Source organism: Oncorhynchus masou, unplaced genomic scaffold, assembly GCF_036934945.1.
Source record: "Oncorhynchus masou masou isolate Uvic2021 unplaced genomic scaffold, UVic_Omas_1.1 unplaced_scaffold_1005, whole genome shotgun sequence".
Lineage (NCBI taxonomy): Eukaryota > Metazoa > Chordata > Actinopteri > Salmoniformes > Salmonidae > Oncorhynchus > Oncorhynchus masou.
In genome coordinates this window covers 214,813-231,158 of record NW_026999747.1, presented here as the reverse complement: position 1 = coordinate 231,158, position 16,346 = coordinate 214,813, and the positions used below count along the sequence as shown (strand labels likewise).

At 44.2% G+C, this 16,346-nt stretch overlaps 1 protein-coding gene across 1 annotated transcript in view; it reads left to right on the top strand.

Annotated features, from left to right (window-relative positions):
* The first annotated feature begins 570 nt into the window (after positions 1 to 570).
* Positions 571 to 16,346, top strand: part of LOC135528655 (1,4-alpha-glucan-branching enzyme-like) — a 69,983-nt gene continuing 54,207 nt past the window's right edge. The window contains exons 1-2 of the mRNA XM_064957770.1: positions 571 to 697; positions 7,251 to 7,378. Of these exons, the coding sequence (XP_064813842.1) occupies positions 625 to 697; positions 7,251 to 7,378 (201 nt within the window). The 5' untranslated portion in view covers positions 571 to 624. The remainder of the gene's footprint in view (positions 698 to 7,250; positions 7,379 to 16,346) is intronic.

The following is a 16,346-nucleotide window of genomic DNA, read 5'->3' as shown; positions in this document are numbered from 1 at the left end:
CAAGTGTTACATGAAATCCTATCAGACTGAGAGACAGTGAGACGGTGGCCATACTGAACACTTAGCCAGTGGCCACGCGCTCTGATAGAGATCAGGCCTCCGTCCCAAATAGCACCCTATTCCCTATTTGGCACACTAGATCCCTATGGTCCCTGGTCAAAAGTAGTGCACTAAAATAGGGAATGCGGTGCTATTTGGGATGTAGACCAGGAGGAGTGCTCAGTTACCTACTGTAAGACATTGATTTACTCAGCCAGATAGAGAGCCAGAGAGAACTGGACACTGTGGCCCAATGTGTGTGTGTGTCTGTGTGCGTGCGCGCATGCGTCTATCACACACACACACACCTGTGCCTAAGCATCAACATCAGATGGGAATGACCTGTAGCACTGTAGAACAAACCTCCAACCAGCAACATCACACGTTTCAATTATTAAATACTTCTTGTTTTCCTGACCTTGCTCTTGTGTGTGTGTGTGTGTGTGTGTGTGTGTGTGTGTGTGTGTGTGTGTGTGTGTGTGTGTGTGTGTGTGTGTGTGTGTGTGTGTGTGTGTGTGTGTGTGTGTGTGTGCGTGCGTCAGCTGGGAGGTGCTGAGGTTCCTGCTGTCTAACCTGCGTTGGTGGATGGAGGAGTATCGTTTTGATGGCTTCAGGTTCGATGGGGTGACGTCCATGATGTACCATCACCATGGCATTGGTAAGGGCTATAGGGATTCATATTGGGCATCACCATGGCATTGGTAAGGGCTATAGGGATTCATATTGGGCATCACCATGGCATTGGTAAGGGCTATAGGGATTCATATTGGGCATCACCATGGCATTGGTACGGGCTATAGGGATTCATATTGGGCATCACCATGGCGTTGGTAAGGGCTATAGGGATTCATATTGGGCATCACCATGGCATTGGTAAGGGCTATAGGGATTCATATTGGGCATCACCATGGCATTGGTACGGGCTATAGGGATTCATATTGGGCATCACCATGGCATTGGTAAGGGCTATAGGGATTCATTGGTAAGGGCTATAGGAATTCATTGGTAAGGGCTATAGGGATTCATTGGTAAGGGCTATAGGGATTCATTGGTAAGGGCTATAGGGATTCATATTGGGCATCACCATGGCGTTGGTAAGGGCTATAGGGATTCATATTGGGCATCACCATGGCGTTGGTAAGGGCTATAGGGATTCATATTGGGCATCACCATGGCATTGGTAAGGGCTATAGGGATTCATATTGGGCATCACCATGGCATTGGTAAGGGCTATAGGGATTCATATTGGGCATCACCATGGCATTGGTAAGGGCTATAGGGATTCATATTGGGCATCACCATGGCATTGGTAAGGGCTATAGGGATTCATATTGGGCATCACCATGGCGTTGGTAAGGGCTATAGGGATTCATATTGGGCATCACCATGGCATTGGTAAGGGCTATAGGTTTTCATATTGGGCATCACCATGGCATTGGTAAGGGCTATAGGGATTCATATTGGGCATCACCATGGCGTTGGTAAGGGCTATAGGGATTCATATTGGGCATCACCATGGCGTTGGTAAGGGCTATAGGGATTCATATTGGGCATCACCATGGCGTTGGTAAGGGCTATAGGGATTCATATTGGGCATCACCATGGCATTGGTAAGGGCTATAGGTTTTCATATTGGGCATCACCATGGCATTGGTAAGGGCTATAGGGATTCATATTGGGCATCACCATGGCGTTGGTAAGGGCTATAGGGATTCATATTGGGCATCACCATGGCGTTGGTAAGGGCTATAGGGATTCATATTGGGCATCACCATGGCGTTGGTAAGGGCTATAGGGATTCATATTGGGCATCACCATGGCATTGGTAAGTGCTATAGGGATTCATATTGGGCATCACCATGGCATTGGTAAGGGCTATAGGGATTCATATTGGGCATCACCATGGCATTGGTAAGGGCTATAGGGATTCATATTGGGCATCACCATGGCATTGGTAAGGGCTATAGGGATTCATATTGGGCATCACCATGGCATTGGTAAGGGCTATAGGGATTCATATTGGGCATCACCATGGCATTGGTAAGGGCTATAGGGATTCATATTGGGCATCACCATGGCATTGGTAAGGGCTATAGGGATTCATATTGGGCATCACCATGGCGTTGGTAAGGGCTATAGGGATTCATTGGTAAGGGCTATAGGGATTCATTGGTAAGGGCTATAGGGATTCATATTGGGCATCACCATGGCATTGGTAAGGGCTATAGGGATTCATATTGGGCATCACCATGGCATTGGTAAGGGCTATAGGGATTCATATTGGGCATCACCATGGCGTTGGTAAGGGCTATAGGGATTCATATTGGGCATCACCATGGCATTGGTACGGGCTATAGGGATTCATATTGGGCATCACCATGGCATTGGTAAGGGCTATAGGGATTCATATTGGGCATCACCATGGCATTGGTAAGTGCTATAGGGATTCATATTGGACTCCTGTTCAAACTGGAAATGAATTATAGTGCTTTTCATAATCGCTTCATTTTCTTTACACTAGCAGCAGTGAAGTGTTTCTGGTATTGTTAAGCGAAAATCCCACACACTGATATTGCTCATATCACTTTGTTTATTCAAGCTTATGTGTCGTCCTCTTGGCCTTCGTCAGCTTTTTAAATACAGGCTGACACAACTTGTATAAACATGCCGGAGCAGTGTTCCCAAGCACCTGCAACGTCATGGCTAATGTGCTTTCAAATAAAACAAAATGGTTTAATGTTATTTTCACTACGAATGTATTTCATACGAAGTGCACTAACAACGGTAGAGTTTTTGGTTACATTGGCTATGTATTCAGTGTGGGTTATAGTTCTATATTCAGTGTGGGTTATGGTTATGTATTCAGTGTGGGTTATAGTTCTGTATTCAGTGTGGGTTATAGTTCTGTATTCAGTGTGGGTTATAGTTCTGTATTCAGTGTGGGTTATGGTTCTGTATTCAGTGTGGGTTATAGTTCTGTATTCAGTGTGGGTTATAGTTCTGTATTCAGTGTGGGTTATAGTTATAAATTGGTTATGTATTCAGTGTGGGTTATGGTTATGTATTCAGTGTGGGTTATGGTTATAAATTGGTTATGTATTCAGTGTGGGTTATGGTTATGTATTCAGTGTGGGTTATGGTTATAAATTGTTTATGTTTTCAGTGTGGGTTATAGTTATAAATTGGTTATGTATTCAGTGTGGGTTATAGTTATGTATTCAGTGTGGGTTATGGTCATAAATTGGTTGTGTATTCAGTGTGGGTTATGGTTATAAATTGGTTATGTATTCAGTGTGCGTTATGGTTATAAATTGGTGATGTATTCAGTGTGGGTTATGGTTATAAATTTGCTATGTATTCAGTGTGGGTTATGGTTAAGTATTCAGTGTGGGTTATGGTTATACATTGTTTATGTTTTCAGTGTGGGTTGTAGTTATAAATTGGTTATGTATTCAGTGTGGGTTATGGTTATAAATTGGTTGTGTATTCAGTGTGGGTTATGGTTATAAATTGGTTATGTATTCAGTGTGGGTTATGGTTATAAATTGGTTATGTATTCAGTGTGGGTTATGGTTATAAATTGGTTATGTATTCAGTGTGGGTTATGGTTATAAATTGGTTAGGTATTCAGTGTGGGTTATGGTTATAAATTTGCTATGTATTCAGTGTGGGTTATGGTTAAGTATTCAGTGTGGGTTATGGTTATACATTGTTTATGTTTTCAGTGTGGGTTGTAGTTATAAATTGGTTATGTATTCAGTGTTGGTTATGGTTATAAATTGGTTATGTTTTCAGTGTGGGTTATAGTTATGTATTCAGTGTGGGTTAGGGTCATAAATTGGTTATGTTTTCAGTGTGGGTTATAGTTATGTATTCAGTGTGGGTTATGGTCATAAATTGGTTATGTATTCAGTGTGGGTTATGGTTATAAATTGGTTATGTATTCAGTGTGGGTTATGGTCATAAATTGGTTATGTATTCAGTGTGGGTTATGGTTATAAATTGGTTATGTATTCAGTGTGCGTTATGGTTATAAATTGGTTATGTATTCAGTGTGGGTTATGGTTATAAATTTGCTATGTATTCAGTGTGGGTTATGGTTAAGTATTCAGTGTGGGTTATGGTTATACATTGTTTATGTTTTCAGTGTGGGTTGTAGTTATAAATTGGTTATGTATTCAGTGTGGGTTATGGTTATAAATTGGTTGTGTATTCAGTGTGGGTTATGGTTATAAATTGGTTATGTATTCAGTGTGGGTTATGGTTATAAATTGGTTATGTATTCAGTGTGGGTTATGGTTATAAATTGGTTATGTATTCAGTGTGGGTTATGGTTATAAATTGGTTATGTATTCAGTGTGGGTTATGGTTATGTATTCAGTGTTGGTTATGGTTATAAATTGGTTATGTTTTCAGTGTGGGTTATAGTTATGTATTCAGTGTGGGTTATGGTTAAGTATTCAGTGTGGGTTATGGTTATACATTGTTTATGTTTTCAGTGTGGGTTGTAGTTATAAATTGGTTATGTATTCAGTGTGGGTTATGGTTATAAATTGGTTATGTATTCAGTGTGGGTTATGGTTATAAATTGGTTGTGTATTCAGTGTGGGTTATGGTTATAAATTGGTTATGTATTCAGTGTGGGTTATGGTTATAAATTGGTTATGTATTCAGTGTGGGTTATGGTTATGTATTCAGTGTGGGTTATGGTTATAAATTGTTTATGTTTTCAGTGTGGGTTATAGTTATAAATTGGTTATGTATTCAGTGTGGGTTATAGTTATGTATTCAGTGTGGGTTATGGTTATAAATTGGTTGTGTATTCAGTGTGGGTTATGGTTATAAATTGGTTATGTATTCAGTGTGGGTTATGGTTATAAATTGGTTATGTATTCAGTGTGGGTTATGGTTATAAATTGGTTATGTATTCAGTGTGGGTTATGGTTATGTATTCAGTGTTGGTTATGGTTATAAATTGGTTATGTTTTCAGTGTGGGTTATAGTTATGTATTCAGTGTGGGTTATGGTCATAAATTGGTTATGTATTCAGTGTGGGTTATGGTTATAAATTGGTTATGTATTCAGTGTGGGTTATGGTTATAAATTGGTTATGTATTCAGTGTTGGTTATGGTTATAAATTGGTTATGTTTTCAGTGTGGGTTATAGTTATGTATTCAGTGTGGGTTATGGTCATAAATTGGTTATGTATTCAGTGTGGGTTATGGTTATAAATTGGTTATGTATTCAGTGTGGGTTATGGTTATAAATTGGTTGTGTATTCAGTGTGGGTTATGGTTATAAATTGGTTATGTATTCAGTGTGGGTTATGGTTATAAATTGGTTATGTATTCAGTGTGGGTTATGGTTATAAATTGGTTATGTATTCAGTGTGGGTTATGGTTATGTATTCAGTGTTGGTTATGGTTATAAATTGGTTATGTTTTCAGTGTGGGTTATAGTTATGTATTCAGTGTGGGTTATGGTCATAAATTGGTTATGTATTCAGTGTGGGTTATGGTTATAAATTGGTTATGTATTCAGTGTGGGTTATGGTTATAAATTGGCTATGTATTCAGTGTGGGTTATGGTTAAGTATTCAGTGTGGGTTATAGTTATATATTCAGTGTGGATTATGGTTATAAATTGGTTATGTATTCAGTGTGGGTTATGGTTATAAATTGTTTATGTATTCAGTGTGGGTTATGGTTATGTATTCAGCGTGGGTTATGGTTATAAATTGGTTATGTTTTCAGTGTGGGTTATAGTTATGTATTCAGTGTGGGTTATGGTTATAAATTGGTTGTGTATTCAGTGTGGGTTATGGTTATAAATTGGTTATGTATTCAGTGTGGGTTATGGTTATAAATTGGTTATGTATTCAGTGTGGGTTATGGTTATAAATTGGTTAGGTTTTCAGTGTGGGTTATAGTTATACATTGGTTATGTATTCAGTGTGGGCTATGGTCATAAATTGGTTATGTATTCAGTGTGGGTTATGGTTATAAATTGGTTATGTATTCAGTGTGGGTTATGGTTATAAATTGGTTATGTATTCAGTGTGGGTTATGGTTATAAATTGGTTATGTATTCAGTGTGGGTTATGGTTATAAACTGGTTATGTATTCAGTGTGGGTTATGGTTATAAATTGGCTATGTATTCAGTGTGGGTTATGGTTATGTATTCAGTGTGGGTTATAGTTATGTATTCAGTGTGGGTTATGGTTATAAATTGGTTATGTATTCAGTGTGGGTTATGGTTATAAATTGGTTATGTATTCAGTGTGGGTTATAGTTATAAATTGGTTATGTTTTCAGTGTGGGTTATAGTTCTGTATTCAGTGTGGGTTATAGTTATACATTGGTTATGTATTCAGTGTGGGTTATGGTTATGTATTCAGTGTGGGTTATGGTTATAAATTGGTTATGTTTTCAGTGTGGGTTATAGTTATGTATTCAGTGTGGGTTATGGTTATAAATTGGTTATGTTTTCAGTGTGGGTTATAGTTATAAATTGGTTATGTATTCAGTGTGGGTTATAGTTAAGTTCTCAGTGTGGGTTATGGTTATAAATTGGTTGTGTATTCAGTGTGGGTTATGGTTATATATTCAGTGTGGGTTATGGTCATAAATTGGCTATGTATTCAGTGTGGGTTATGGTTATGTATTCAGTGTGGGCTATGGTTATGTATTCAGTGTGGGTTATGGTCATAAATTGGCTATGTATTCAGTGTGGGTTATGGCTATTTATTCAGTGTGGGTTATGGTTATATATTCAGTGTGGGTTATGGTCATAAATTGGCTATGTATTCAGTGTGGGTTATGGTTGTGTATTCAGTGTGGGTTATGGTTATAAATTGGTTAAGGATTCAGTGTGGGTTACAACCTATCTCTTACTGTACCTCTTAACCCCTACACCCTAGGTCTTACTGTACCTCTTAACCCCTACACCCTAGGTCTTACTGTACCTCTTAACCCCTACACCCTAGCTCGTACTGTACCTCTTAACTCCTACACCCTAGGTCTTACTGTACCTCTTAACCCCTACACCCTAGGTCTTACTGTACCTCTTAACCCCTACACCCTAGCTCTTAGCTTCCTTCCTCCTACACCCTAGCTCCCTAACCCTTACCCCACTACCTGTTAACCCTTACCCCCTAACTCCTGCCCCCTCGCTCCCTAGGTGATAGCCTTGCTCTTTCTCTGTCCTCAGGCAGTATGTTTTCAGGAGACTACTCTGAGTACTTTGGTCTTCAGGTGGATGAAGATTCCCTGGTCTATCTGATGACAGCTAATCATGTCCTGCACACCTTGTATCCTGACTGCATCACCATCGCAGAGGTAACACTGGTCCTTAGGCACTTCAATATGGACCAAAATGGTTGATGTGTAAAATCAGTATGGTGTCCTGAGTGTCATGGCAACAATGGTGAGAGGAATTAGTAATATTAAATCAGATCTAGATCCGAGTCCTGACTCTACATCCAAAACACACACTGGGGGAGTCCTGACTCTACATCCAAAACACACACTGGGGGAGTCCTGACTCTACATCCAAAACACACACTGGGGGAGTCCTGACTCTACATCCAAAAACACACACTGGAGGAGTCCTGACTCTACATCCAAAACACACACTGGAGGAGTCCTGACTCTACATCCAAAACACACACTGGAGGAGGCGTGACTCTACATCCAAAACACACACTGGGGGAGTCCTGACTCTACATCCAAAAACACACACTGGAGGAGTCCTGACTCTACATCCAAAACACACACTAGGGGAGTCCTGACTCTACATCCAAAACACACACTGGAGGAGTCCTGACTCTACATCCAAAACACACACTGGAGGAGGCGTGACTCTACATCCAAAACACACACTGGGGGAGTCCTGACTCTACATCCAAAACACACACTGGAGGAGTCCTGACTCTACATCCAAAACACACACTGGGGGAGTCCTGACTCTACATCCAAAACACACACTGGGGGAGTCCTGACTCTACATCCAAAAACACACACTGGGGGAGTCCTGACTCTACATCCAAAACACACACTAGGGGAGTCCTGACTCTACATCCAAAACACACACTGGAGGAGTCCTGACTCTACATCCAAAACACACACTGGAGGAGGCGTGACTCTACATCCAAAACACACACTGGGGGAGTCCTGACTCTACATCCAAAACACACACTGGGGGAGTCCTGACTCTACATCCAAAAACACACACTGGAGGAGTCCTGACTCTACATCCAAAACACACACTAGGGGAGTCCTGACTACATCCAAAACACACACTGGAGGAGTCCTGACTCTACATCCAAAACACACACTGGGGGAGTCCTGACTCTACATCCAAAACACACACTGGGGGAGTCCTGACTCTACATCCAAAAACACACACTGGAGGAGTCCTGACTCTACATCCAAAACACACACTGGGGGAGTCCTGACTCTACATCCAAAACACACACTGGGGGCGTCCTGACTCTACATCCAAAACACACACTGGGGGAGTCCTGACTCTACATCCAAAACACACACTGGAGGAGTCCTGACTCTACATCCAAAAACACACACTGGAGGAGTCCTGACTCTACATCCAAAACACACACTGGGGGAGTCCTGACTCTACATCCAAAACACACACTGGGGGCGTCCTGACTCTACATCCAAAACACACACTGGGGGAGTCCTGACTCTACATCCAAAACACACACTGGAGGAGTCCTGACTCTACATCCAAAAACACACACTGGAGGAGTCCTGACTCTACATCCAAAACACACACTGGGGAGTCCTGACTCTACATCCAAAACACACACTGGAGGAGTCCTGACTCTACATCCAAAACACACACTGGGGGAGTCCTGACTCTACATCCAAAAACACACACAAACACAATACATTAAATGACTCATGGATGACGCCCCCACCCTGGTCATGATTAATTAAAGCACTTATTATTGTCTCACATCTTTGATCATCTCTGTAATTAAGGAATAACGTTGCCAGTGAACGGAAGCCACTGCTTTGGTTTGGCTCTAATTCATTCCATTAAACTGGATTTTTCTAGGATCCTCTCCGTGTTGTTCCTGGAACAGTGTCAGTGTTTTGGGAGTTTTATTAGTCGTATGTACAGCGTAGTATAAATCTCCCAACAACGTGCTGGCAGGTTCCTTCTCCGCAATGCAATAACAATTAGAACTAGTAAAACCAGTTGAAATTAAAACGAATATAAAGTCAAATGCTCAGTATACTATAATAAACATTTTATCATTAGTATAGTACAGGAAGGCACAGTTTATAGTCCCAATATTTACACCTGTATCAGGGAAAGGGGGGAATTGACTGGCAAGTGTTTTTAATTGAGCATTATAATTATATATATAAATAATATTGTAATAAGAGTCTGGTAGCAGCAGGTGTGTGTGTGTGTGTGTGTGTGTGTGTGTGTAGCATGAGTGTTGGTGTGTGTGTGTGTGTGTGTGTTCTAAGGTGTGGAGAATCAGAACAGGTGCTCAGTCCAGTTCAGGTGTTCAGCAGTCTGATGGTTTTACATTTATATTTGAGTCATTTAGCAGACGCTCTTATCCAGGCTTGTTCACAGAAACTGTCTCTGAGCCTGTTGGTATCAGACCTCATGCTCTGATACAGTCTGATGGTTTGTAGAGAGAAACTGTCTCTGAGCCTGTTGGTATCAGACCTCATGCTCTGATACAGTCTGATGGTTTGTAGAGAGAAACTGTCTCTGAGTCTGTTGGTGTCAGACCTCATGCTCCGATACCGTCTGCAAGGGAGAAAACAGCTCGTGGCTGGTCCTTGATGATGCTGCGGGCCTTCCTCAGGCACCGTTTCGAGTAGATGTCTTCGCCGCCCGTTGGTGGGCCTTTCGGTCGTAGACGGATCAATTCCCGTACCAGGCCGTGTTGCAACCGGTCAGGAAGCTCTTGATGGTGCAGAGGTAGTATTTGGAGAGTGTGTGTTGCTCATTGAGTATTCTCATTATGTGTTGGAGTAGTATCAGTATGTGTTGGAGTAGTCTCAGTATGTGTTGGAGTAGTCTCAGTATGTGTTGCTGTTGGAGTAGTCTCAGTATGTGTTGGAGTAGTCTCAGTATGTGTTGGAGTAGTCTCAGTATGTGTTGGAGTAGTATCAGTATGTGTTGGAGTAGTCTCAGTATGTGTTGGAGTAGTCTCAGTATGTGTTTCTGTTGGAGTAGTATCAGTATGTGTTGGAGTAGTCACAGTATGTGTTGGAGTAGTCTCAGTATGTGTTGGAGTAGTATCAGTATGTGTTGGAGTAGTATCAGTATGTGTTGCTGTTGGAGTAGTCTCAGTATGTGTTGCTGTTGGAGTAGTCTCAGTATGTGTTGGAGTAGTCTCAGTATGTCTTGCTGTTGGAGTAGTATCTGTATATGTTGGAGTAGTATCTGTATGCGTTCCTCATGGAGTAGTATCAGTATGTGTTGGAGTTGTATCAGTATGTGTTGGAGTAGTCTCAGTATATATTGGAGTAGTATCTGTATATGTTGGAGTAGTATCTGTATGTGTTCCTCATGGAGTAGTATCAGTATGTGTTGGAGTTGTATCAGTATGTGTTGGAGTAGTCTCAGTATATATTGGAGTAGTAGCAGTATATGTTGGAGTAGTAGCAGTATGGGTTGGAGTAGTAGCAGTATATATTGGAGTAGTAGCATTATGGGTTGGAGTAGTAGCAGTATGGGTTGGAGTAGTAGCAGCATATATTGGAGTAGTAGCAGTATATGTTGGAGTAGTAGCAGTATGGGTTGGAGTAGTAGCAGTATATATTGGAGTAGTAGCAGTATATGTTGGAGTAGTAGCAGTATGGGTTGGAGTAGTAGCAGTATATATTGGAGTAGTCTCAGTATATATTAGAGTAGTAGCAGTATGGGTTGGAGTAGTAGCAGTATATGTTGGAGTAGTAGCAGTATATGTTGGAGTAGTAGCAGTATATGTTGGAGTAGTAGCAGTATGGGTTGGAGTAGTAGCAGTATATATTGGAGTAGTAGCAGTATGGGTTGGAGTAGTAGCAGTATATGTTGGAGTAGTAGCAGTATCGGTTGGAGTAGTAGCAGTATATATTGGAGTAGTAGCAGTATGGGTTGGAGTAGTAGCAGTATATGTTGGAGTAGTAGCAGTATCGGTTGGAGTAGTAGCAGTATATGTTGGAGTAGTAGCAGTATATGTTGGAGTAGTAGCAGTATATATTGGAGTAGTAGCAGTATATGTTGGAGTAGTAGCAGTATATGTTGGAGTAGTAGCAGTATATGTTGGAGTAGTAGCAGTATATATTGGAGTAGTTATCCGTATGCGTTGGAGTAGTCTCAGTTTGTGTTGATCTTGGAGCAGTCGCCCTCTGTGTTGGAGCAGTATCAGTATTCGTTGTAGTATTCTCAGTACTCGTTGGAGTAGTATCAGTATGTGTTGGAGTAGTATCAGTATGTGTTGGAGTAGTATCAGTATGTGTTGGAGTAGTCTCAGTATGTCTTGGAGTAGTCTCAGTATGTGTTGGAGTAGTCTCAGTATGTCTTGGAGTAGTCTCAGTATGTGTTGCTCATGGAGTAGTCTCAGTATGTGTTGCTCATGGAGTAGTCTCAGTATGTGTTGGAGTAGTCTCAGTATGTCTTGCTGTTGGAGTAGTATCTGTATGTCTTGGAGTAGTCTCAGTATGTGTTGCTCATGGAGTAGTCTCAGTATGTGTTGCTCATGGAGTAGTCTCATTATATGTTGGAGTAGTCTCAGTATGTCTTGGAGTAGTCTCAGTATGTGTTGGTCATGGAGTAGTCTCAGTATGTGTTGCTCATGGAGTAGTCTCAGTATGTGTTGCTCATGGAGTTGTCTCAGTATGTCATGGAGTAGTCTCAGTATGTGTTGCTCATGGAGTAGTCTCAGTATGTGTTGCTCATGGAGTAGTCTCAGTATGTGTTGCTCATGGAGTAGTCTCAGTATGTCTAGGAGTTGTCTCAGTGTAATCTGTGTCATAGTGCAGCTTGTGCGGATTCAAAAACTGGACCATGTGCTCATCAATGTTTCCCAATGTGGACACACACACGCTGGAGTCCTGCATCGGGTCAGATACCTACGGTCCCTGCGGTTGGCCAACAAAAGAATCAGCTGGTGGAATGAAAACAGTCTTTCAACCCGCGGGTCGGCTCAGAATGATGTTATCGCTGGTCGTAAACATTTTACCCCCGGAATTGTGTTTCAAATTCCATACTGGTTAAGTGAGTGGTGAGGCAGACGTAGCCTAGGCTACCAGCCACGCAGCGAGAGAGTGGAGCAGGGAACTAGCCATTAGTAGTCTGTTTGTGTGTTGCTGAAACATCCCTTATTGGTCCGTGCACGTGTCCGTGCACGTGCAGAGTCTATGTTCCCTTCCGTCACGTGTACAATTGTTTTTTTTGCTGTTGTTTTTTTTTTTACCTTTTATTGAACCAGGCAAGTCATTTAAGAACAAATTCTTATTTTCAATGACGGCCTAGGAACAGTGGGTTAACTGCCTGTTCAGGGGCAGAATGACAGATCTGTACCTTGTCAGCTCGGGGGTTTGAACTTGCAACCTTTCGGTTACTAGTCCAACGCTCTAACCACTAGGCTACCCTGCCTCCTCTACACTCTAACCACTAGGCTACCCTGCCGCCTCTACACTCTAACCACTAGGCTACCCTGCCACCTCTACACTCTAACCACTAGGCTACCCTGCCTCCTCTACACTCTAACCACTAGGCTACCCTGCCGCCTCTACACTCTAACCACTAGGCTACCCTGTCGCCTCTACACTCTAACCACTAGGCTACCCTGTCGCCTCTACACTCTAACCACTAGGCTACCCTGCCGCCTCTACACTCTAACCACTAGGCTACCCTGCCGCCTCTACACTCTAACCACTAGGCTACCCTGCTGCCTCTACACTCTAACCACTAGGCTACCCTGTCGCCTCTACACTCTAACCACTAGGCTACCCTGCCGCCTCTACACTCTAACCACTAGGCTACCCTGCCGCCTCTACACTCTAACCACTAGGCTACCCTGCCGCCTCTACACTCTAACCACTAGGCTACCCTGCCTCCTCTACACTCTAACCACTAGGCTACCCTGCCACCTCTACACTCTAACCACTAGGCTACCCTGCCGCCTCTACACTCTAACCACTAGGCTACCCTGCCGCCTCTACACTCTAACCACTAGGCTATCCTGCCGCCTCTACACTCTAACCACTAGGCTACCCTGCCGCCCCTACACTCTAACCACTAGGCTACCCTGCCGCCTCTACACCCTAACCACTAGGCTACCCTGCCGCCTCTACACTCTAACCACTAGGCTACCCTGTCACCTCTACACTCTAACCACTAGGCTACCCTGCCGCCTCTACACTCTAACCACTAGGCTATCCTGCCGCCTCTACACTCTAACCACTAGGCTACCCTGCCGCCTCTACACTCTAACCACTAGGCTACCCTGCCGCCTCTACACTCTAACCACTAGGCTATCCTGCCGCCTCTACACTCTAACCACTAGGCTACCCTGCCGCCTCTACACTCTAACCACTAGGCTACCCTGCCGCCTCTACACTCTAACCACTAGGCTACCCTGCCGCCTCTACACTCTAACCACTAGGCTACCCTGCCGCCTCTACACTCTAACCACTAGGCTACCCTGCCGCCTCTACACTCTAACCACTAGGCTATCCTGCCGCCTCTACACTCTAACCACTAGGCTACCCTGCCACCTCTACACTCTAACCACTAGGCTACCCTGCCGCCTCTACACTCTAACCACTAGGCTATCCTGCCGCCTCTACACTCTAACCACTAGGCTACCCTGCCGTTGCCAAGTTTATTTTCCCCGACTCCCAGCTCACGTGAAAAATGGATAAAAGTAACAGGTAGAAATCATCACAAAGGTTAAGATGGAAACAGGTGCTGAGTACGGGAAACACTTGGCTTGGAAAGATTTTGGATTCATTGTAGACTAGGAGGACAACAACCTCCTTGTCCACAATGCACATCCTTCAAAAGTGCAATCATGTATTTGTTTACGATAATTAACTTGATTATTACATAAATTATACAGGCTTTGGAATGGTAAACATGTTGAGTATCCCAATGGCCTATAAATGTAGCGTATTTGTTTTGCAACCTGTCCAGCCCATTCGATTCAATTAAACCATTCGATTATATGAACCGTACTGAATGTATTGTTGTGTTATAGACTCTCAGTAGGTCAGAATAAGGCTATTTAAAATGCTCTTTTTCAAAGTGATTTCAGTTGTAAGTGTGCTGCATTTGCTTTGTGAAAATAACCAACGTATCGTTCTTCATTCACGACATGGTTTTTCATTTTAGTGTTGCATAGACACGAAGACAAGTTAGTTAATGTGGAGAATCGGGAATAGCACTCGACTACCATAGACTTAGTCATTCCTCTATAAGTCTCGTTAACATTGGCTCGCAAACCTAACTAATTTCCTTCATACTGGACACTGAGACATAAAAATGTTATCCACGTGTTGATCTGACTCTGGGGAAGCAAGTAAAAGGGTCTCATTTCCTAAAATGTTGAAGTGTCCCTTTAAAGACTACTGCTCTGGAGTCATAAAAAACAATTGATGTTATTTGGTCGCGATTCGGCTCATGGAACAATTCTGAGGAGAAAAATCAGTCCTGATATCTGGTAGTGGCCGACGCTGGGCGGATACGGCTCCAAAACCAGACCGAAACCGACGCTGGGCGGATACGGCTCCAAAACCAGATATCTGGTAGTGGCCGACGCTGGGCGGATACGGCTCCAAAACCAGATATCTGGTAGTGGCCGACGCGGGGCGGATACGGCTCCAAAACCAGATATCTGGTAGTGGCCGACGCTGGGCTGATACGGCTCCAAAACCAGATATCTGGTAGTGGCCGACGCTGGGCGGATACGGCTCCAAAACCAGATATCTGGTAGTGGCCGACGCTGGGCGGATACGGCTCCAAAACCAGATATCGGGTAGTGGCCGACGCTGGGCGGATACGGCTCCAAAACCAGATATCTGGTAGTGGCCGACGCTGGGCGGATACGGCTCCAAAACCAGATATCTGGTAGTGGCCGACGCTGGGCGGATACGGCTCCAAAACCAGATATCTGGTAGTGGCCGACGCGGCGGATACGGCTCCAAAACCAGATATCTGGTAGTGGCCGACGCTGGGCGGATACGGCTCCAAACCCAGATATCTGGTAGTGGCCCGCGGGGCGGATACGGCTCCAAAACCAGATATCTGGTAGTGGCCGACGCTGGGCGGATACGGCTCAAAACCAGATATCTGGTAGTGGCCGACGCGGGGCGGATACGGCTCCAAAACCAGATATCTGGTAGTGGCCGACGCTGGGCGGATACGGCTCCAAAACCAGATATCTGGTAGTGGCCGACGCTGGGCGGATACGGCTCCAAAACCAGATATCTGGTAGTGGCCGACGCTGGGCGGATACGGCTCCAAAACCAGATATCTGGTAGTGGCCCGACGCTGGGCGGATACGGCTCCAAAACCAGATATCTGGTAGTGGCCGACGCTGGGCGGATACGGCTCCAAAACCAGATATCGGGTAGTGGCCGACGCTGGGCGGATACGGCTCCAAAACCAGATATCTGGTAGTGGCCGACGCTGGGCGGATACGGCTCCAAAACCAGATATCTGGTAGTGGCCGACGCTGGGCGGATACGGCTCCAAAACCAGATATCTGGTAGTGGCCGACGCGGGGCGGATACGGCTCCAAAACCAGATATCTGGTAGTGGCCGACGCTGGGCGGATACGGCTCCAAACCCAGATATCTGGTAGTGGCCGACGCGGGGCGGATACGGCTCCAAAACCAGATATCTGGTAGTGGCCGACGCTGGGCGGATACGGCTCCAAAACCAGATATCTGGTAGTGGCCGACGCGGGGCGGATACGGCTCCAAAACCAGATATCTGGTAGTGGCCGACGCTGGGCGGATACGGCTCCAAAACCAGATATCTGGTAGTGGCCGACGCTGGGCGGATACGGCTCCAAAACCAGATATCTGGTAGTGGCCGACGCTGGGCGGATACGGCTCCAAAACCAGATATCTGGTAGTGGCCGACGCTGGGCGGATCGGCTCCAAAACCAGACCGGAAACCGACGCTGGGCGGATACGGCTCCAAAACCAGATATCTGGTAGTGGCCGGCGCTGGGCGGATACGGCTCCAAAACCAAATATCTGGTAGTGGCCGACGCTGGGCGGATACGGCTCCAAAACCAGATATCTGGTAGTGGCCGACGCT